This window comes from Trichomonas vaginalis, chromosome I, assembly GCF_026262505.1.
Source record: "Trichomonas vaginalis G3 chromosome I, whole genome shotgun sequence".
Lineage (NCBI taxonomy): Eukaryota > Parabasalia > Trichomonadida > Trichomonadidae > Trichomonas > Trichomonas vaginalis.
The window spans coordinates 24,431,770-24,454,404 of NC_067203.1; the positions used below are offsets into that span (position 1 = coordinate 24,431,770).

A 22,635-nucleotide genomic window follows, 5' to 3' on the forward strand; every position below is an offset into this window, starting at 1 on the left:
TCTATTCTTTTTGTTAAATCATCTATTTTCATTAATGAGGTGATTCTTGATTGAGGAATAGATTTCAAACTAACCACTCCTTTTATTTTTGAAATTTTGAATCCATCAACTTTAAACATTTTATTCAATTTACATGTTGTCAATTCTTCAAATAATTTTTTATTATTAGCATAATAGTCATTAAATTCTTCAACAGATGAAAAAATTTTTGTTTCAGTAATTGGTTTAACAACGTTTATTTTTTGTTGAACATTTTCACTTTCATTTATTTCTTCCTCCTCTGTTTCATTTATTTTTAAAATCGGTTTCATTTATCATTAAATAAAAATTAGAATATAAGTGATGAAATATATTTTTTAATTAATATTAAATCAGAAATGGCGGCAGGATTCTTTAAAAAATTATGGGATGGAATTAAGAAAGCTGCGGGTTGGGTTTATAAAAAGTTATTAAACCCGTTGCAAACTTTTTGGCACCAGTAGCGAAAACGGCAGGAACTATCATAGGTGGAGTATTAGGTACTAAAGCAGGTAATCCGGCGATGGGAGCACAAGCAGGTAACGCAATTGGTGGAATTGCTGAAGGAATACTTAATAAAATAGGAGGTAAATAGTGGAAAAATAAATATTATTTTTATCTTAGTATCGGTTGTAGTCTTTGATAAACTTTTTCTCCTTTATTTAATATTTCTCTTATTGGGGCGGCTTTTGGTGTTATTGATTCAGCAACGTCACTAATTGCTTCTTTATTCTTAAATATCCAATTTGCTCCTTTCTTCATTGTTTCCCAAACTTTATGCGCTCCTCTTTTTACTTTATCCCAAGTTTTTAAAAATCCTGCAGCCATAGTTGATTATTTCATTAAAATTAAAAATTCATTTTCATCTTTTAATTTTGATTTTTTATTTATTAATAAATGACGACTAACTATTTGGTGCCAAACACTAAACCGATTAATGGAAATGTGTTTCATTCATTCGAAAAGATAAATGAAATATTCGCAAAGAATGACGGTAGAAGATATTATAGAGAACTTGAAAGTTCATGCTATGACTCTGATGCTCCATATTTTGATGATAAACAAACTCATTTAAGAATTACAAATCCGGCTCATGATGTGAACCAATTAGGTGACACATATATTAAACGCAAAGTTAAAGCAACTCTAGTTTCAAATAAAGCTTTCACATGTGATGCCGCTTTTAAATGCATGCGTTTATTCGTTGGTTACAAATCATCAAATCAAAGCTTTAAACAATTAGAAGTAGAAACCGAAAGAGGTGATGCCGGTTATCTTCAGATGGATTGTGCCCGTGAATCTTTCGCATTTGCAACATATAAACCAAAATCAGAAAGGAAAGTTAAAAAGTTTGTTCATTCGTTATATAATAATGTTCAAAAATATGATAACTCAGTATGTGGTAAATATATTGACCCTTCAGAAGTTTTCAAGAAAGCAAATGAAGAAGTTGATGTCACTTTTGATATGATTATTCCGGTAAATGATTTGTTAGCATTTCAGGCGTTCGATGATTATCCTAAATCATTTGGTGAAATCATTCTTAAATATTATGTTTTCAGGGATACTTTAGTATTTTGTCAGGTTGACCCGTTAAGAGTTGCTGATTTACAAAATTACGTTTATGAAAAGATAACTGATGAAAATTATGAAAAGATTATGAATCATGTTTATAAATATGATCGCAAATTCCAACAAATCGGACTTCCTGCCAAATTAATTACAAGCTTAGCCGCTACATCTGCTGACGCAACAGTTGATGACGTTATTATTTCATGCACAAAGATGGAAGTTTTAGAGGATAAATGCATTACACCAGGATACGGTTTAATTGAAGAATCAGTTAAAGCAATACCACGTTTATTCAGTAAGGAAGATCCATTCATGATTCCAGCTCAACATATTGACGTTCGTTCACTAAATGGAGGTTGCATCACTCCTGAAGGTATTAGCTCAGATTTCTCATACGCTCTTCATAATGTTACAGATGTTGTGTTAACATTTCCGAAGAATGCAATGCAAAGAACAGTTTTAGAAAATCCAATGCTTCGAGGTCTTCAGGTCACTATAGATTCCAGAAACTTCCCCGATCAAGCGATGACCACAGTGGGTGACATATTCTTTACACGTATGCTTCAAGCTTCTGATTTAGATGGAGTGAATGAATGCACGGAAGAATACGAGGACTCATTAACTAGACCACTGAATGATGATAATGGCACCATTAGCTAGAACATGGAAAGACCAAACTTCATTCTTATGCACTATTCCAGTTCAACGTGATGGAGCGGGTATATTCTTTGATGGATTAGAAACTTTCAACTCACAAGTTACAGTACAAGTGAAAGCTTATCCAATCATTCAGGGTGAAAATGACACTTACTGTTCAAAGGTGACAAATCCTCCTCAGGTTTGGTTTACTAGGACTACGTATTGGACATGGACACCGGATGAAGGTTTGAAATATCATCCAACAGGTACACCACCACAGTATAGAAGTTCATATGATGAAATATTGATGAATAGAAATGTTTAAAATTATAAATTTATTTTTGATTAAATGGATTTCAATTCTGAAGAATTAGCAGGAGTATATAATACATACGTAGATGATATGATTAATGAAGCATTGAGTGATAATAGAAATGCTCTATCTAAGGAAAAATTAATGAAAATTCCATATTCTGAATGTTACTTAAATTCAATCACTGCAGCAATTGGTAAACAAAATAAAGGTAAAACATTAACGATATTAAAACAAATTATCATTATTGCTAACACTTCCCCCATTCACATGTGTTAATTTATATCAACCGTTCAGGTTCACCTTCAGATGATACATTTGAATCTTTAAAGCATTTAATCAAAATTCCAATTATTTATTTATCACAAGAAGAAGCAGAAGATTATTTAAAAAACTTTTTAATGTATAAAGAATTATATAATACAATCAAGAAGCAAGGATTAGAGGATAAAATTATTGATAAACAACGGGATGAATTATTTGAAACACTTTCTATTTCAAATTTTGATAGAGAATTTTTGCATTCACTAATTTTTCTAGATGATGCGTGAAATCAAAACTAATAACTAATGAGAAATCATATTTTAATCATTATTAACTCAATGTCGACACATTCAGTGTTCATTCTTTATGGCTGTTCAATACTTCAAAGCATTAAGCACAAACATTAAATCAAATCTATCAACACTTTTCATTTTCAGTGGGTTTAGTCGTCAACAGTTGAACGTTATGCTTTATCAAGTGAATTTACCAATGAGCATTAATGAACTTTACACACAATATCAGCAATTAGGTGAACATGGAAAAATAATAGTTGATTTAAATAAAGGAGGTGTTAAATTTGATTAACTTTTTATAATTAATTTTTATTTTTTATTTATAATTAAACATGACAGAAATAGCAAATCTTCTACAGGTTCCATTAAAACAAGGGACAAACAAAAAGGGTGCATATAATAGAACTATGAAAGTTCCAGACGGAATGAAAGAATTAGTCATTGTTGCGGTCTTCAAAAGATGTTAAACAAATGAGAAACGTTTTAACATTACCAGAAGCTCAAGCATATGCCAAACGTCATGGACCAAATTGGGAAGCACATGAAGCAGACATTACAGGTCCAAATGGAAAACCTGATGGTATAAATGAAGTTTTCGTTACTGATGGTCAAGGTAATATTAAAGTCATAAATGGTATAAATTAACAATGACTGATTATCCTAAACGTAAAGCATATAATGAACGTTATCCTATGCAATTTGATGAAAATGGAAAAGCTGTTAAACAATACATTGGAGAAGGTGAAAATGGTCCAATTAATTCATACCATCTTATTCCATATTCTTATTTCAATGAAGAATTAAATGCTGTTGAAGAGGGACCGGATGGATTACCACGATATGTTAATCAGTTTGATGGTCAATATGCAATATTAGACCTGAAATTCCAGCTAAGAAATTCTTTAAAGTTGCTTTATTCGATCCAGTGTTCAATGAACAGAAAGAAGCAATGAAAGCAGAATTTAAACCAATTCAAGTGGCAAGAATTTCTTCATCTTCACTTTCAGAAGCGTTCAAGGAATTGATAAAGAAACCACTTTATTCTCAACAAGGTTATAACTTTGATTTAATTAAAGAAAGTGATAGACGTAAATTAGAAAAATCAGATGGTTTTAAGAATGCATGTAATGAAATGATTAAAGATATTGTAAATGATAAAATAAGACTGGAAGAAACTCAAAGCAATATCAATAACATAATTGGTGCAGTTACAAAGAAAGTATAAGCAAACAATGATGAACCTTGGGATATTACCGTAACAACTAAATAAAACTTTAAATATATTTTTCTTTTTTTTATTCAATTATAAATGAGAAGACGTTTCACAAGTCAAAAGAACACAAACGCAAAAGCAGAGATTACGGTTGGTTATAACGTAAATGATGATAAATCACGAATTATTCAAAATGTTAAAGTTAATGTTACCCTGAATTAACAAGGTCAGCAACTCAACCAAATTTATTAACTCGTGACTTACCGAAGAATGAAGAGAATAAGAAAACCATGAGAATGGAGACCCAATCATTTTATCTGAACCCGGTAAAGAACCTGTTGAAATTCCCACTTATCCAACATACCCCCCACCTCTTTCATCAAACATCGAGAACCCAGGAATCTACGATTCCAGTCGCAATGCGCCATATAAAATAGACATTAATCTGAATTAATGAAAATTTACCGTGATATAATAATGATAATTATGATTCAATAATAAATTTAATTGATCAATCCGGTTTAATTATTTTACCTTATGAATCATTAATTCACATTATCGCCATTCTTTGTGATGTTCAAGATTCAGACGTTAAGATTCAATTTTTCATAGATGATGAGGTTTCATGCTGCGGAACAGTTGCAAAAATAAATCCTATAAAGGATATTAGCACAATTAAGATATCAAAGAACGGAACAACAACTGAACTTCATTTAACATATAATGATATTTATAATAAAATAGTTGATGAATATAAAATATCACTTGAAAAATTCTTTGTTAAGGCTATTTAATATTCAAGCATTAACATTATTGAATAATAATCCTTTGAATCATAATCAATAATAATTGACCTTTCACCAGTTTCTATCGTTTGTTTTATTTTTTTTTGTTCCCCACTATCTGGATCGGTCATTGTAATTGTTTTTGTTATAGTATCAGCTTTATCTTTAACTTCAATCTTTTTTCCATCAGGATATTTAAACCAAAATTCCAAAAATTCGATATTGTCAATCTGTTCATATTTTAATCTATCAATTACATTTTTAATACCATCTGAAAATCTTATGAAATGGTCATTATATGGGTTTGATTGAACTAAATTTGAATGAAGTGAAATATAACCCGATGATGAATATGACATTGACTCATATTTTCTGAAAACACTAAAATTTATAACATGAATGAATTTCTTATTCGTTGAATTTATGAATTCTTGAGGTAATCTTATTCTAGTTTTATTTATCACTGGAAAATAACGCTTTACCATATTTTTAATCGTAATAAAAATGTCAATTATCAATATTATTTCGAATAATAACTGTGAATTAAATTTAACAGTTAGCGGAATTTATAATGTTACTCTCGTTTCTGTGAGTGGTAAATTTAATCCCATTCTTTTAGACCCTTCAGATTATATATCATTTATTAAAGATGACCATGAAAAAACGTATGATATGTATATAAATAATGTGATAGCGAAATGGGATATTAACATGATTTTAAGTTATTTAAATGAATCATTTATCGTATGGTATGAAGAAAATTTTAAATCAAAACCTGATAAACTTTTTGAACTTGATGAAATAAATAACCTTATTAAATTCCCGCTGAAAATTAAATTTTGTACTCCTCATCTTCGTTCATTGTTGGGGATATTAAATTTTGAAAAAGATGTTGGGGATGTTTTGTATTCTGACACTGGTTCCAATTTCATTTTAATCAAATGTGATAAAGTTAATACCCCAATGAGATTTTCACATCAAACATTAGACCCTAACTCTTACCCATCAATACAAAACATTTTATCCATCAACTTAAACATATTTTCTTTATCATATCCGTTTCAATTATCCGGGAATTCATTTATTCTTCATTCAAAAGATTTATCAAATATTAAATTTAGAGTAACTGACCTATTTGATTGTGATTTAGAATTCATGAATGAAATATTATGGCAATTTCAAATAGAAAAAATAGTGATGAGATAACGGATTAAATATTTATTTTTAAATCATAATAAATGATTAAACAACAGCAACCACAACAACTTAAGGCACAAAGCACCCAGGTCCCTCAGACCATTACATACGCCATATATGCATATAATTCAAAGACGGCAGAACAAACGCAAAGGTTGAAATATGGAGATTTGGAGATAGTATTGAAAAATGACCATTTCGAATTCGTTTGCAAGGGTGGTGCAGTGATATCAAATATAAAAGAAATTTTATTTATGAATTCAAAAATTAAAGGTATAACGGATGATATAACATCAATTCCACCAGAAGAACAGAGATATTACGCATTAAATGCATTTCCTAAAGTTTTGAAGATTGGAAGATTTAATTTAAATGAGGAATTCATAAAAGGTTTCCTAAATGACATAATGAAGAAAGCAGATAAGGAATGTGTTGCTGCTGCGTTAGAGAAGAAAGCGGATAAGGAATATGTTAACGAAAAAGATAATGAAATTAAAGAAAGTGTTGAATGGTATCATGAATGGACATCAAAGATTTTAAAAACTAAAGCTGATACAGGATGGGTTTCAGGATGTTTAGACCTTAAAGCGGATAAGGAATATGTTGACGCTGAATTAAAGACTAAGTTAGAGAAGAAAGCAGATAAGGAATATGTTGACGCTGAATTAAAACAATCAGAGGTCTATTTTACTCCTCCATTTTTAAATTTTATGAAATCATCAGATAAAACCTTTGATATAGATTCTTTTGAATGGATATGTTTCGATGGAGTGACCATGTATTTATTTTATACAGATGGAGTGCTTTATTATTTTAAAACAAATGATTTTAAAAACTATGAATCATTTACTCCATCTGTTTTGAATCCTGATACACGAAAGCCAATCATTAATCCAATAATTTTATATGTTGAATATAATAACGGTAAATTTATGGGAATGATAACGGTTGAAGATGATTTTTGCCCTTGTTATTCATTCGATTGTATCCAATGGTTCAAATGTAATTTAAATCAAGATGCTAAATTTAAATATCCAAATAATCCTATTAGATGTGTTAATAATAAATGGGTACTAATTTATGAAGTCAATCAAATTTTCATTAGTGAGGATGGGATAAATTATTATATGTTTAGTATGATGTCATCAGATTTGAAAATTGATTATACAAGTAAGTGGTATTACATTAACAACATGTATTTTATCCTACAAAATGATAAAATTTATAGATCATCTTCAATATCACAAGGTCAATTTGAACAAATTTTTCAAGCTGATGGAGACATTGAAGCTTTATGTTATGGATCAAATGTTTATGTTCTCGTTTCAGGTGAAATGGTCTATTCATATCCTGTAAGTTATAACAGACATATTTATTTATCACAGGATTTATCAAATTGGGAATTGGTTTATTCATTCACTCCAAAATTTACTCAAAATTATAGATTTACAAATTTATTTTATATTGATGGGTATTTCATTGCTTTAGGATGTGGTGATTTAGTAAATATCAGTAGTGATGGAAGAAACTGGTCTGAAATCACAAAATTTCAAGATGTTAGAAAAGCAATTTTCAAAAATAATACGTTAATATTGATAACAAGACCAGTTTTAAATACTCACCCAAATTCAATATTATATAATAAATTCAATATTCATAATGGATTAAATACAATTCTTGAGATGATTTACCCCATTGGTTCTATTTATACGTCAATGAACTCAACAAATCCTTCAAAAGTTTTAGGTTTTGGTGCGTGGGAACAGATTGTAGATAAATTCTTCTATTGTGCGAACTCTTCAAAGGAAACCGGTGGTTCAAAGAAAATTACTGAAGCAAACCTTCCACCGCACACTCATACAGGAACTACAAACACATCAGGTAATCATACACATTCATTAAGAGACCATCCATTATACAACTCAGAATATTATAACCATTCGGCAAAAAAGACTTTTCGACCAACTGAACCAGGAGGAAATCATTCACATACTTTCACAACAAATCCAACAGGCTTGGGTAAAGATTATATGCATCCATTTATGACTGTATTCGCATGGTACCGCATTTATTGAATGAACTAAATATATTTTATGTCTGTAATTAATTAGGTAATGAAGTAATGGATGAACTGCAGAAATAAATGTTTACGTTAATGTTTACAGGTTATTCAATAATTAATTATTTTTGAAGAACTGAAGGTGCTACCATGTTACCATGTGCTACCAGGTCATTTAACTTCTCTGAAAAAGTGTGACAACATGACATTTTGACAACAACACAGGAGGAAGGCAGTTATGAATTATTTTTGAAGAACTGAAGGTGCTACCATGTTACCATGTTGACGACATGACATTATGTCAACAACACAGGAGGAAGGCAGTTATGAATTATTTTTGAAGAACTGAAGGTGCTACCATGTTACCATGTGCTACCAGGTCATTTAACTTCTCTGAAAAAGTGTGACAACATGACATTTTGACAACAACACAGGAGGAAGGCAAAAATAAATTCAAATCATACTTTATAAAGCTTCATTTACAGGTATTTCATCGTCAGTAAATGATTCCTCATTATCGTTTGGTTCAATTTGTTTATATAATCCTTTCATTTCTTCTTTCAAAACATAACACCATGTTTGTTTACCGTCTATTCTTCTATGTTTCCTATCACATTTATCCTTAATACTCATTTGAAAGTTTTTGTCTTTCATGTCTGATGGTTTGCAGAATAGAGCATTTTCACACGTCATACCTGCACACAATTCATCATAATGTGTATTTATCCATACATCTAAAGGATTTGATGATAATTCTATTAAATCTTGTTTGGCTTCAGTCATCGGTATGATTCGTACATTAAATGATGAAAGGTCATATTGCATAAAATACGTCAGTAAATTATCATAAAATTCCTTAGTGCATGAATCCATTAAATTCTTGAAGTAATCAAATTGACCCTTGAATTTACCATTAACCCTTAAAACTACGTATCTTCTGTCTCCAACATCAATTTTGACAGGGTAGACGTTGTTAGTTACGAAAATGAAGTTTGCAACATTCTGAGCAGTTCTTCTGGGTTGATTCTTTTCATTAATTCTAATCTCATTATCCGTAATAATTGATTTCAAAGCGTTGAAGTTTGCGAGTCTGTCTTCACCTACATTCTTGAGTTCATTAAGTACAAGAAACATTTTATTTTCAACAACTGAATTGAAATTACCCGTTAGCTCACTTATTTCAGTAATGTTTTTACATGAATAACCGGTGAGAAGTTCAGAAATAATGTCTGTAAATCTGTTTTAACCTGTTCCCTGAAGTCCTTTCAAAATAATTGCTGTTTCATTCTTGATTCCTGGATGTTGAATCATTGATGCAATCCAGCCGAGTAGGTATTTATACACTTCATCGTTATTATCACAAATGGCTTCTTTAATAAAATCCATAAACATCTCAATTTTTGAGTAATCTACTTTTTCGAGAACGTTGTATTTATAACCCTGAAACGTTGAGAAAACATCTGGGGAATCAGATTTAAAGCAAACACCCTTAACGGTTAATGAAGACAATTGATTTAATAGTACATCCCATGCTGTTATTGTTTTACCTTCTTCTTTAAATAATTTAATCATTTTGAGTGACTCTTTCATGTTTGACTGAAGAACAAATGATATTTGATTCATTTTGTCGTGTATGTTGTAATCTTTCTGAATGAAGTATTTGTTTCCACAATCTACAAAACGAATTACACATGATAAATCCTCAATTACTTCAGAACTGTTTTTATACTGATGATTTTCAGCCTTGCGTCTAATATCTGTTATCAAAAACGAGTCATCAAGTTTGATATCAAATGTTATTTTTGGCTTACGTAATAAAGGTAAAACATATTCATCATAATATTCCTTTTGGTATAGTTTTAGAATCTTCACTAAAACAAATGGAGAAGTCATTAAATGTGCATATCTATCACGTGCTTTTTCAAAATTACTTTTTGCATTTTCTGTTAAACTGCAGAAGTTATAAACGTTATCGTATGCTTCATTAATTAAATGATTAGGTAACGAATTAATTGCTTGAAACAGTGTGAATAATGTTATTTCTTTTTCTAAATTCATGTTTCCACCGTCATTATGTACTTCAAAATCACAGATGCCATCAACTATGCTCTGAGCTAGTTTATCGTCAATGTTTACATCTTTGTTTTCATTATACTCTTTATTTCTTCATTCTTCTGTTCAACTCTTACCTTAATATTCAAATCATTTAATATATCATTCACTGTTCTGGTTAATGTTGAATCATAACTTCCACGAATGAATGAGTATGTATTGATTGGTTCTGTTGCATTCTTGCGAACTCTTGAATCAGCCATAACTACTAAAGAACGTTTTGAATCATCCATAGAAGTCATTATGTCAATATCATAATCATTGCAGGAATAACATTTAATCATTCTGTTCGAAACTGCATAGAAGAAATTAGTGTTGCAATAAATGTGAAGACCTCCTGATGCGGTTTTAACGATAACATCTTTATCCGAAAGTTTTGATAAAATGTCTTTTCTAACTGTTTCTTTAAGTTCATCATTGTACGATTTATTGATATCAACATCTATAATCGTTAAATTTGATATTTTATTTACTAATAAAGCCATACCAGTTTTCCTTCCTCTTCCTCCATCGTATTTGAGGTAGTTATGTAAATCAATCTTGTTTTCACCAATTCTTTCGTTGAGGGTTTTAGTTTCTGCCACAACTAATTCCTCAACTAATGAATCAATAACTTGTTCATCAGAAATGATAAAGTTGCTGTTGTTGTTTGTTGCTGTCATTTATATAGGAATAAAAAAATAAAGTTAGTTTTAAAATTATTTTTATTTTTGGGCTGCATCATATTTCCTGTGTTGTTGTCAAAATGTCATGTTGTCACACTTTTTCAGAGAAGTTAAATGACCTGGTAGCACATGGTAACATGGTAGCACCTTCAGTTCTTCAAAAATAATTCATAACTGCCTTCCTCCTGTGTTGTTGTCAAAATGTCATGAGGTTAGAAATGAGGTTAGATCTAACCATCTACCCTAAAAATTATTTTTGGTGAATTCAATAAAAATAAATGGTTCATTTACTCACAATATTTTTGTACAAAACAACCCCAAGCTTTTAACTTCTTTTCTGCAGCTTCTAATGCTATCTTAGCGAGTTCATATTCTCTAAATTCTCTCTTTAAATTTTCTTGTTCCCATTGGTCTAGTTCGTATGGAGAATCTCTATAACCATAACATAACTCACGTTCATGTTCTAATTGTTTTTCGCACATTTTTCCAACTTCTTCTTCAAACAAAGGTTTAGCATTCTCTACTGTATCTTCAAGTTCTTCTTCATCTAATTTCTCATGAACTTTCTTGTCTATGGAGTCCATAATATCTTTGACATAAAATGCATACTTTACAGAGCACCATTCAGCAACAAAATGAACGAGGTCAGGATGTATGTAAATACCTTTGAATTCATTTATAACACCCTTAGTAAGCTCATAAAATGCTTTTTTTGAGGTTGAGCCACTTTTGGCTCGACCGTATTCTTTCAACCAAAACTCAAGAATTTCCTGCATTTTAGCACTATTGAGAAATCTGTTTAAATGGTTTAACTTTCCTGCTTCTCTTGCCATCTTTGTTGCATTAATGTAACCATCCTTGTCTCTACGTAAGACTTCAATACCGTTATAAGTGCCTTTTGTGAATGTTTCGCCATTAGATTTGTTAGTGAATGTTTTTGCTTCGACTGACATTTCTGTTCTTACATACAAAATAAAAAATAAAAATAATTTTAAAACTAACTTTATTTTTGGGTCATTTACACTCATTCCGATGAAGTCATGACAAATCATTTCCTGTGTTGTTGTCAAAATGTCATGTTGTCACACTTTTTCAGAGAAGTTAAATGACCTGGTAGCACATGGTAACATGGTAGCACCTTCAGTTCTTCAAAAATAATTCATAACTGCCTTCCTCCTGTGTTGTTGACATAATGTCATGTCGTCAACATGGTAACATGGTAGCACCTTCAGTTCTTCAAAAATAATTCATAACTGCCTTCCTCCTGTGTTGTTGTCAAAATGTCATGTTGTCACACTTTTTCAGAGAAGTTAAATGACCTGGTAGCACATGGTAACATGGTAGCACCTTCAGTTCTTCAAAAATAATTAATTATTGAATAACCTAAAAACCATTAACGATAAAATAACTGATAACAAATTTTTATTTTTATCATAAATGAATACCCCACAAGCTCAAAATTTACCACGAATCATAACAAGGGAGGAAATGATAAAAATGATGCAAGAACATGTTAAAAATAACAAACCACTAAAATTGAGAAAATGTGGTTATGCAGTAATGATGGAAAGAGAGATGTTGTCGAAGAGGAATAAAAATTAAATTTGGATTGAGTTTAAAAATTCATCTTTATTAAATTCATCTCTTCCAATCAATTTATTTATTCTATTAAATTCTTTTATTTTTGCTTCACTCAGTTTAAGGATTGAACGGTAAGTTTCTAATTTTTCGATTATTTCTTTATCGTTTTCAACCCCACCGCATTGTGGCTTCTTTTTGTAATAGCATATTTTTGATTTAATTCTGGACTCTTGGCTGCTTCATTGTCACTCATTTCTTACGAAATAAAAAAAATTAAATATTATTTAAATATAATGGAGTAATAAAATAAATCGGAATTTCTATTAATTTATTGTCAACTTCAACTAATGCATTGCCGTTAATATATCTAACAAATTCAGCTATTGTGTCAAATCTTCGTCTTCTTTTTGTCATTGATTTATCAGTTTTTCCATAATCGAGATGAATCAAAACTTTATCCCCTTGTTTAAAATTCATGAGCCCCGAATTAATTTGTTCACGTTTAACATCATTTAACTTTTCCATTTGCTTTCTAATATATATTCCCATTCTTTTGAAATATCATTTTTCATTTCCACCGGTTTCATGTTTATAGTTCTATGCCATGTATTATTGTAATAATATACTAACTGCTGTATGATGGAGTCATGATTTCCATCCCAGTATATCTGACCGTTAACCCCTAACGCATCTCTAAGAGTTCTCATTACTGCATCAACTATTTTATTATGAAACGTATATGGAGAAGATGAAAAGTAAAAATTAATTTGTGGGAAATAATGAGCCATAGCTGCCTGAAATCCTTTATCACCATCACCCCTGATATTATCTACTCTTTCATGATCTAGTAAGTATTGTATAGCTCTTCTTGTTTCCTGTTCTGTTTTCCCTTTCACCGGAATGCAATATAAATATCTAGTGTTAATGTTAATGGCAAATAAATAAGTAACGTTTCCTTTTGAATATTCTAAATGATCGATTTCGTATGAATATGGATATGGAGCAAATGAAGGGCGACTAAATTTTTCCTTTAACGGTTGGATTTTTGGGTCAATTGGTTTATTTAATATCTTGAAATCCTTTTTAAAATCTTTTTGCTTCTTTAATGTTTGAAATGGATATAATAAAGTGAATGATGAAGGATTAACTGAAGGAGGAGGCGGTACTGTCGTTGGAGGTTTTGGTGTTGCAAGTGGTTTAATTTTATCTGCTTTGATTTTGGAATTCAATCCTCCCTTCATTAATTCTGGATGTATTTTATTCATTTGTTTTAAATATGCTGTATATAAAGGTTTGATATACTTTCCCGCTTCGAGTTTATGTTGAAGGATGAATTCCAAAAGTTGATCTTCATTTAAAAGTCGGGCTGAATATGGTTTAACTAATGAATCATAAATTAAAGCTTGTGCTTCATTTATGGTCTGAAGGACCTGGGTGTTTTGTTCCTTTAGCTTTTGTGGCTCAGGATTATATAATTTATATAATTCATCAATATCTTCTTCTGTTAATACTTTATTTTTGAAATCTTTCAATTGTTTAAGTTGTGATTTAGTTTTTCCCTTTATATATTCATTATTTTTAATTTTGTCTTTAATTTTAGAAATTATTTTATCATGATATTTCAAAATTTCATTTTTATAATATGGATAATAATATTCCATATCATCACCCGTTATATTATTATCATATTTTTGGAGATATGATTTTAATTCATAATAACTAAGAAAATTTTGATTAAATACTAAATCATCAATTAAAATTTTTAAATCTGTGTTATTCATTTATATAAAAATAAAATCAATGTTTTAAGGGTGCCCACCTCTTTGTCTCTTCTGTGGCATTTCATTAAATAAATGGCATACAACATCCATTTTCACAACATACAGCCTTAGTGTGTGCTCCTGTTAATGCAGTCTTACCAATTGTTAAGCGAGTCATTAACCCATTTTTAAGTTGTAAATTAATATTCTGACCATCAAATATCAATTTATCATTTATTATATCCAAATAATTTTTAGGTGTTAATTGTTTATTTTGTCGTAAACTAACACCTTTCATTTTTTGTGCAATCTTTTTAAAATCACCTCCATCAATTGAACCATTGAATGATGTATAACACTTAGGACATAAAGCAACCATGTTATCACCTTGTTTCTCAATTGCTAAACCCAATAACTTCTTCTCATGTGCTTTTTCTTCAGCTTTATTCTTTAATTTAGGTTTAAATTTCTCATCAAAACAGAAGAAATCAAATGGTGCGAATTTGAAAATGTTTTTATCATAAAATTGTTTATCGGTAACAATTGCTTGAAATGCTTGAGTGTTAGGAAGACTTGGATCGCCAGCGATTGCCCAATAAGATGAATCAGTATCACCTTCAATGAAATGAAAACGATTAACATTCATGCATTTATACATAAAATCATAAATGAAAACCAAATACCAGTATTTAGCATTATCTAAAGTGAAGAATGCCTCTTGTAAACATGTATCACATCTATAAAATCTATCTTTAAGCATCACTTGATATGTATCTTCACCTATTTCTCTATGTTTTTAAACTTATTTGACATACATGCAACGCGTGACTTCTGTGCATTCATTATTTTAGTCTTTGCGTAATTTTGTGTATTCATTGCATCGTAACCATATGATCCATTAAGCGAAATCTTGCAAAATAAACTTTTTCCTTTATTTCCTTCTAATTCAGCCTTTTCTTTCGTTCATAAATTTGTTCGCAAATTCATTAAAACAAGTGTTTTTAGTAAATGTTAAAATTGATTGAATGTCATCAATGATAAAATGAAATCTGTCTATTAGATACCAAAGATAATAAGAAGAAAATGGTTGATATTGGTTGTGTGTTGATGCTAACTGAGTTAATTTTCTCTGTTTCTGGTCAACTGGTAGATTGTTTGATTTATTCAAAAACGTAAGAAAAAAAAATTATTTGAAGAATTGACAACATGTAAATTGAATAAAATGTTTAAAGTTGATGGATTCAAAATTTCAAAAATAAAAGGAGTGGTTAGTTTGAAATCTATTCCTCAATCAAGAATCACCTCATTAATGAAAATAGATGATTTAACAAAAAGAATAGAAGAGATTGAAGAAAGAATGAATCAAATTATTGATTTCATAAATTCAAATAATCATTAGTTTCTAATTTTTTTACCCGTTTATGTGGTTTTTCATTATGACTCCGTTGATTCCATTCAGGATTTAAACAATGTTTAATTAATCGTGGAATAGCTGACATTATCTATATATAACTTCTTTTATAAGTGATGAAATATATTTCGTTATGTATGGGCTGAGTGTAAATTTCTTACGATTCTGAAAATTTTTAAATCTTGATTTATTCAAAAACGTAAGAATAAAAACCGTAAGAATCATACATTTTTTACTTCATATGTTAAAAAAAATGATACAAAATCGTTCAATATTGTATGAATTCTTACGTTTACAAAAAAAGTCACATAACCCTCCACATATACTACTTACTTTGGATCATAGCAATTACAGTCAATACTTATGCTTCTGATAGAGTGATTGTAGATTTATTTAATATCACTCTTAGTTGAAGTAGATATGGAGAACTTTCTCTCAAAAAATCACAATGGTTGGAGAGTAAAAGTGACCATTTTTTGATGAGTGAAGAAGAAAGCGGACCGATTAATGACAATTTTATGGAAGACTTGTTTACAAATACTGAATACAAGCTTCAGCATATAGAAATGCCGTCTGGTCGCTCAATTGACTTCAATGCATTAATTTCATCAAACACTGATCCAGATTTAACAGGGCAAATTATTTGGCCAGGTTGCAAACTCTTTTTAACTTACATCGATGGTAACCTTGATTGGTTTAAAGGCAAATCTTGTATCGAACTTGGTTCCGGAATTGCTATTTGTACTCTATTCTTAACTAAATTCGGAGCTCCTAAGCTTGCTATTGCTACAGATGGCAACAAACTTGTTGTTGATCTCATGAAATCAAACGCAGAATTATCTGGTTGCAAAAACATAAAATGCAAATACCTTCATTGGGGCGTAGAAGCTGCTGATGCTTTTAAAGCTCAAAATGGAATCTTTGATATCGTAATGGGTTCTGAGATTGTTTATGATGAAGCCTGTGTTGATCCATTAGTTGTCACAATTAATAGCTTACTATCTCAAGATGGTCGCTTCATTGTCGGCCATATTTTTAGATATAATCGTGTTACAAGGTATTTTATGAAGAGAATGGACGAAACTGGATTTGAATTAGAGAAAGAGATAAAGTGGGATGATATTATGAACTACAGGATGGAAATGATAGAAGGATCTGTTTTAATATTTAGAAGAAAGAAAACATTATAATTTTGATTGAAGAAATATGGAAATCTGCTTAATGTGGCTCTGTAGATTCGTTTGTTTTGCAATAAATGCTATAAAATTTAAAAAATTATATCAAACTAATTTAGAATTGTAAAGATATGATTTTTTAGAGCACAAAGTGGATAAATAATTTTTTATTCTTTATTCATGGTAAATAATTGGAGTTATGTATGGCATAAATTTTGAAATTAAATTTTCAGAAATAAATGCAATCTTCTTGATGAGAATATGTCGCAAGTGATAAATCTAAATACATTTACATGATGATTATTGAGAACCACTTGCGACATAAAAAATGACTCCAATCAACAAAACAAATTACATAATATGACAGCTTCAATGGATTTCTATAAGTTCATTAATCACTCAACAATTGTATTTGATGACTGATCAAAGAAAATATTATCCATAGGAATAAAAAGTTGTTGCATAAATTGAGGTAGTTGAATATTTTGTTCTGGGGGTAATTCATTAGATTGGTATGATTGTGTTTGAGGCTGTGGTTGAGGGATTGACTTCATCTTGTACTGCTCAATTCTTTGATGTTGTCTAACAAGAGAATGGTACCTATTCCTGATTGAATTCCCAGTTCTTCCTGGTAGAAATTCAGAAATCTTCTTCCATTGATTACCAAATTGAGAGTAATGATAAAGAATTTTTTGATCTTCTTCTTTTGTCCACTCAGAATGCTCAATATTTGGGTTCAGATAGTTCCTATATCGCTCTCTGCACTGTCTTGGAGATCTAGTTTTCATTGCAAGAGCTATTGACTTCCAGTTTGGTTTTTTACCTGATTTCTCGACTAGTTTCTTTAATCGCTCGTCTTCTGCCTTTGAGAAGATAATTCTTTGATCTCTGTGTTTCTCGAAAGGGTTATATGAAAAGGATATGATCAGGGAAGCTTAGAATCAAACAATTAAAAAATTAGAAAAAATTTCAATTCAGAAGATTTTCTGAACTCAATTATTCGCTATGTTCGTCAAGAAAACATAGGTTTTGAAATAATATTTTATATAATTGAAATTAAATTGAAAGCATATTCTGAAATTTTTCTCACAAAACAACCGAAAATTTCTTGCAAAAGATTTAAGCGGGTATTCAAATTTTAAATGCATTAGATTCAATATTCTCTACATGAAATGGTTAATAGAATAGTATTTAGGCATAATTTGATAATTTCAGTAAAAATTGATAAATGATTCAAATTAAAAGAAATTATCTTGTTTTTCTATCTAGTTGATTCACATTGAGCATAAATAGCCAAAGAAAAATATACCGTCCCTCAAAACATGGTGTGTCATATGGGTCTAATGAATTCAATTTTTTACAACCTTTAGAAATAATTAAATTGCAGCAAAATATGGTTTTTGCATATACAATAGAAAGTATAGTTAATATAGATTTTAAAATCGGCTATCAAATTTTTGATATGTTCACAATCCCATAAATTATTTCTGATTCTGACATTGAATTATTTCTATCAATAGAACAAAACACTATTTTTCGTTTTGATTATTTTTAATGTATTCAGTTCCTATACACATACTCATAAAAATCTCGGAAAATTGAAAACATAATTCCGATATATAATATTTTTAATTATTAACTATAAATATTTGGCTATCCTAAGTAATGATTTTACGATAAATTTAATTGTGAAGTCTTAATTCCATTCAAAAAAGTCAAAATTGTTTTCTCGGACTTTTGAGTGTTTCAAAACTTTACGAAAAAAATTTGAATAGTGAAATAAAATTTTTAGATCAGCACAGTGGTGCATAATAAGATAATAAACAAGATTATAAGATTTTTGGTGAGGGTTAAAAAAGTGACAATATGTAAACTTCATAAACTTTCTAAAAAGGAAGAAAGCGCGTAAGGGAAGGTTGTGGTGACCTCAATCATGACGTGGAAAAAGAAATTGTTAGTTTTCAAAAGATAATCTGAAATTGAATTTGCATAAATGAAGCATGTAGTTAGAACGGACAAGACAATCTGGTCTTCCTAACGGAATCTAAAAGGACCACGGAAAAATTGGTCCCAAAATTGGTACATGATAGCATGAATTCTGAGTTGGTTCAAGCCATTAAAAATTTTGTTTTGTAAATATTAGAATTTTTTATTTTAAAATAATGTTTTATTATACATTTACAGCATTATTTTTAACTTCAGAAAAAAGTGTAAATTATTTAAAAATTGTATTGATCATAAAAATTTCATTGTCACTATTCAAATTTTTTTGTAAAGTTTTGAACTCACAAGTCCAAACAATTTTGACTATTTTTTGAAGGAAATTAAGACTAGAAATTATCTCGGACTATTTCAGAGAATTGAGTTCCGCTTCGCTCCACTCAATTCTCTGAAAAGTCCGAGATAATTTAGTAAATATTTCATTGAATTTATCCTACAACAGCGCTATTTTTTTGCAATAAAAAAATAACACACGATGATTTTAATTAATTTGTATTATTGATTTTAAAATTTTATATCTCAGATTTGGAACCCATTGGAAAATCTGTATATTTAAAACTTAAGATTGATATATAAAATATACTCATAGCATTCATGGGGATAATAAAAAAAAAAAAAAAAAAAAAAAAGGTAGTGGGGCTTCCAGGCACTTCGTGCCTTCTAGCCCTGAAGATGTTTAGTATATGAGAGAGGTCCTATAAACCGGAGAAAGTGTCATATAAACATCTGTCATTTTACTCAGAATATTATACAGAATTCAATAAAAATATATTTTAGGTGAAGAGGTGAGATTTCACCTGTTTTTTCACCTCATTTTTCACCTCTTGAATTTTCATGAATTTCATCGTAAAGACTTTGTCAAGATTTCATCGTAAAGACTTTGTCAAGATTTCATCGTAAAGACTTTGTTAAGACTTCTTCGTAAATGTTTTGTCAAGACTTCTTCGTAAAGACTTTGTTAAGACTTCTTCGTAAAGACTTTGTTAAGACTTCTTCTCACCCTCTTGAATTTTCATGAAATTTACACCAAAAATATACTACTAGGGTCATTTACGAAGAAATCTCAACAAAGTCTTTACGATGAAATCTTGACAAAGTCTTTACGAAGAAATCTCAACAAAGTCTTTACGAAGAAATCTCAACAAAACATAGACAAGAAAGTTCATGAGAAATTAGATGAAGAAGTCTTAACAAAGTCTTTACGAAGAAATTCATGAAAATTCAAGAGGTGAGAAATGAGGTGAAAAAAGAGGTGAAATCTCACCTCTTCACCTAAAATATATTTTTGGGTCATTTACGAAGAAATCTCAACAAAGTCTTTACGAAGAAATCTCAACAAAGTCTTTACGAAGAAGTCTTAACAAAGTCTTTACGAAGAAATTCATGAAAATTCAACGGGTGAGAAATGAGGTGAGAAAACAGGTGACATCTCACCTCATATGTCCTTACTGAAAAAGTATGTGTTCCATCTGAAGTTCTTATATACGGGTCTTCCAGGAGCTTTTTCACAAATATATATGTTTTCATGTTTTGTCACTTTTCTGTCACTTTTCAGGGAAAAAACATTTTTATTGTATATAAAATGAATTTTACAAAACCACCGTTACCTTCTTTGGAAATAAGAGTAGATGTAAAGATATTCTATTGAGAGAACTTAAGAAACTACCGAATGGTCTAACATTTGTAGATTTGTTCGGTGGAAGTTTCTATATATCTCATTTGTGCCATACTGTATTTCCTGACTCAAAGATTATATGCAATGACTTCGACAACTATATGGACCGTCTCAAACATATACCAGACACTAACAAAATATTGAAAGAGTTAAAAGAAAAGATACCTATAGGCAAGATGGAACGTATACCATTAGATAAGAAAAATATTGTAAGAGAGGTTTTGAAAAAAGCAGAGTATATTGACTGGGATAGTATATCTTCTAGACTATTATATAGTGGTTCTATAAGAGTTCATGACATTGAAACACTTATGTCAAACGTTTTATATCTTAACTATACAAAGGTTTTCAAAGAGGACATAGAAAAATATACTGAGGGTATAGAGTTTGTGAGATGTCGTTGGACAGAGTTGTATGAAAAATATAAAAACAAGGAAAATGTTTTTCTTATAGTAGACCCGCCGTTCTTTAACACATACGATTTTCAATACCAAGCAGACTGGACTTTGAGAGACTCTTTAGAAACTTTAGACGTTTTACATAACTGTCCATGCTTTTACTTTACATCCGATAAAAGTGGTTTGGAAAGTGTCATGAGATGGTTAGAGGACATACATGACTATGAGTTTATATATGACAAGATAGAATATGAGAGAGGTCCTATAAACCGGAAAAAGTGTCATAACAAAGAAATTTTATTAGTAAGTAAATGTGGTTTGAAATAGGACTACTTGTTTTAGGTTTTTTCCATTGTGTCATTTATTTATTTGACGTGGCAGAAAAGTACAGAGAATATGAAGATGAACCAATGCCTGCAAATGTTCAGTATATGTACTCGTAAGAGATATTTTTATCTAATATTAAATGGACGCACAGAACTTAGCGAATGCACAGCAACCTGGACAACCAACCCAGAGAATATTCCAAATGAAGTTAGAATACAAACTGCAAATGGCAAACTATGGTCAAGTGCCAACAGATGTACAAATGCAAACTGCCATGTCAAATGACGCTGCGTTAGGTTTGCCACCATGGTATGCAAATATGAGATGGAAAGATTTTATACAAACCCTGAAGTGGGATACTAAACAACTTTATGCAGATGACGCGAAACACAGGAGTTGACCCAGAATATGTTTTCTACCAGAGGAGAAACAGAATCGTATGAGCTCCAGTTAAAGAATGCTATGGAACTCAAACAGGAAACGTAAGAGACTAGGCGGACATTAGATTTTACATATAGTAAAATGGTTTCTTCCAGTAGTATTGGAAAACTTCTTCAGAAAGTTGGAAGAGGTATATGGAATGGAATAAAAACCGTAGGAAGAGGAATTTGGAACGGAGTCAAAAATATTGGTAAAAGGGTAGGTCAGTTCGTTGGTATTATACCTAAAGACCCTGAACCAGAAGAACAAGCTCCTGTTATACAACAGCCTGAACCTGCACCACAGTCTAGTTGGCAACCAAAATCCAACACCTCAACCGTATTAAAATTATATTTTTACCGTTCGATAGTAGTTGTATATGAAACTAAGTTCTAAGTAAAACGCATGGTATAATGGAATTATTCTTTTTCTTCCATCTGTAGTAAACCATACTTGAAAGTCTGAAATACTTCCACTTGGTGGTTCGTATAACTTTGTAGGTTTTTCGTAAAAGTCATTTGCCAACATAAGAAAGAGTTTTGGGCGCCAGAAAATGAAGCATGAACAATAATAGCAGCTGGGTCGAAAACATCTTTAAATAAATATGGTTCATCTCTTGCATATCGACTGTAAATATTTGCTAAAGGAAGTTCGACTTTCTGATTTAACATTCTTTGCAAATAATACCATGACATTGCAGTGAATTCTGTATATATTTGTTCGTCTTTCTTTGGATTGTCTTCGTAGATTTGAAATG

The 22,635-nt window shown here is 30.3% G+C and overlaps 6 protein-coding genes and 4 pseudogenes across 10 annotated transcripts, besides 1 other annotated feature; 4 read left to right on the forward strand and 6 right to left on the reverse strand.

Annotated features, from left to right (window-relative positions):
• Positions 1 to 915: 915 nt before the first annotated feature.
• TVAGG3_1043370 (uncharacterized protein) lies at positions 916 to 1,853 on the forward strand (the record flags this gene model as incomplete). The annotated part of the gene is made up of 1 exon (XM_051255599.1): positions 916 to 1,853. A coding segment is annotated over one exon (938 nt), but the record flags the coding sequence as incomplete, so codon positions are not given.
• Positions 1,854 to 2,692: 839 nt separating this feature from the next.
• Positions 2,693 to 13,724: a mobile genetic element.
• TVAGG3_1043390 (keratin-associated protein family) lies at positions 8,010 to 8,369 on the forward strand (the record flags this gene model as incomplete). The annotated part of the gene is made up of 1 exon (XM_051255600.1): positions 8,010 to 8,369. One exon carries the CDS (start codon positions 8,010 to 8,012, stop codon positions 8,367 to 8,369), a length of 360 nt encoding a protein of 119 aa, XP_051081174.1.
• TVAGG3_1043400 lies at positions 8,819 to 9,270 on the reverse strand (annotated as a pseudogene). The gene has a single exon. A coding segment is annotated over exon 1 (452 nt).
• TVAGG3_1043410 lies at positions 9,281 to 10,246 on the reverse strand (annotated as a pseudogene). Its single transcript has one exon. A coding segment is annotated over exon 1 (966 nt).
• Positions 10,486 to 11,127, reverse strand: TVAGG3_1043420 (Prim-pol domain family; the record flags this gene model as incomplete). Its single annotated transcript, XM_051255601.1, has 1 exon — positions 10,486 to 11,127. One exon carries the CDS (start codon positions 11,125 to 11,127, stop codon positions 10,486 to 10,488), a length of 642 nt encoding a protein of 213 aa, XP_051081175.1.
• On the reverse strand, positions 11,418 to 12,083 carry TVAGG3_1043430 (uncharacterized protein; the record flags this gene model as incomplete). Its single annotated transcript, XM_051255602.1, has 1 exon — positions 11,418 to 12,083. One exon carries the CDS (start codon positions 12,081 to 12,083, stop codon positions 11,418 to 11,420), a length of 666 nt encoding a protein of 221 aa, XP_051081176.1.
• Positions 13,725 to 14,556: 832 nt separating the features above from the next.
• Positions 14,557 to 15,314, reverse strand: TVAGG3_1043440 (annotated as a pseudogene). Its single transcript has one exon. A coding segment is annotated over exon 1 (758 nt).
• A 1,027-nt stretch (positions 15,315 to 16,341) lies between these two features.
• On the forward strand, positions 16,342 to 17,110 carry TVAGG3_1043450 (methyltransferase protein; the record flags this gene model as incomplete). The annotated part of the gene is made up of 1 exon (XM_001300325.1): positions 16,362 to 17,072. One exon carries the CDS (start codon positions 16,362 to 16,364, stop codon positions 17,070 to 17,072), a length of 711 nt encoding a protein of 236 aa, XP_001300326.1.
• A 91-nt stretch (positions 17,111 to 17,201) lies between these two features.
• On the reverse strand, positions 17,202 to 18,036 carry TVAGG3_1043460 (RNA polymerase II transcription regulator recruiting protein; the record flags this gene model as incomplete). The annotated part of the gene is made up of 1 exon (XM_001300324.1): positions 17,453 to 17,845. One exon carries the CDS (start codon positions 17,843 to 17,845, stop codon positions 17,453 to 17,455), a length of 393 nt encoding a protein of 130 aa, XP_001300325.1.
• Positions 18,037 to 20,640: 2,604 nt separating this feature from the next.
• On the forward strand, positions 20,641 to 21,458 carry TVAGG3_1043470 (annotated as a pseudogene). Its single transcript has one exon. A coding segment is annotated over exon 1 (818 nt).
• The last annotated feature ends 1,177 nt before the right edge of the window (positions 21,459 to 22,635 follow it).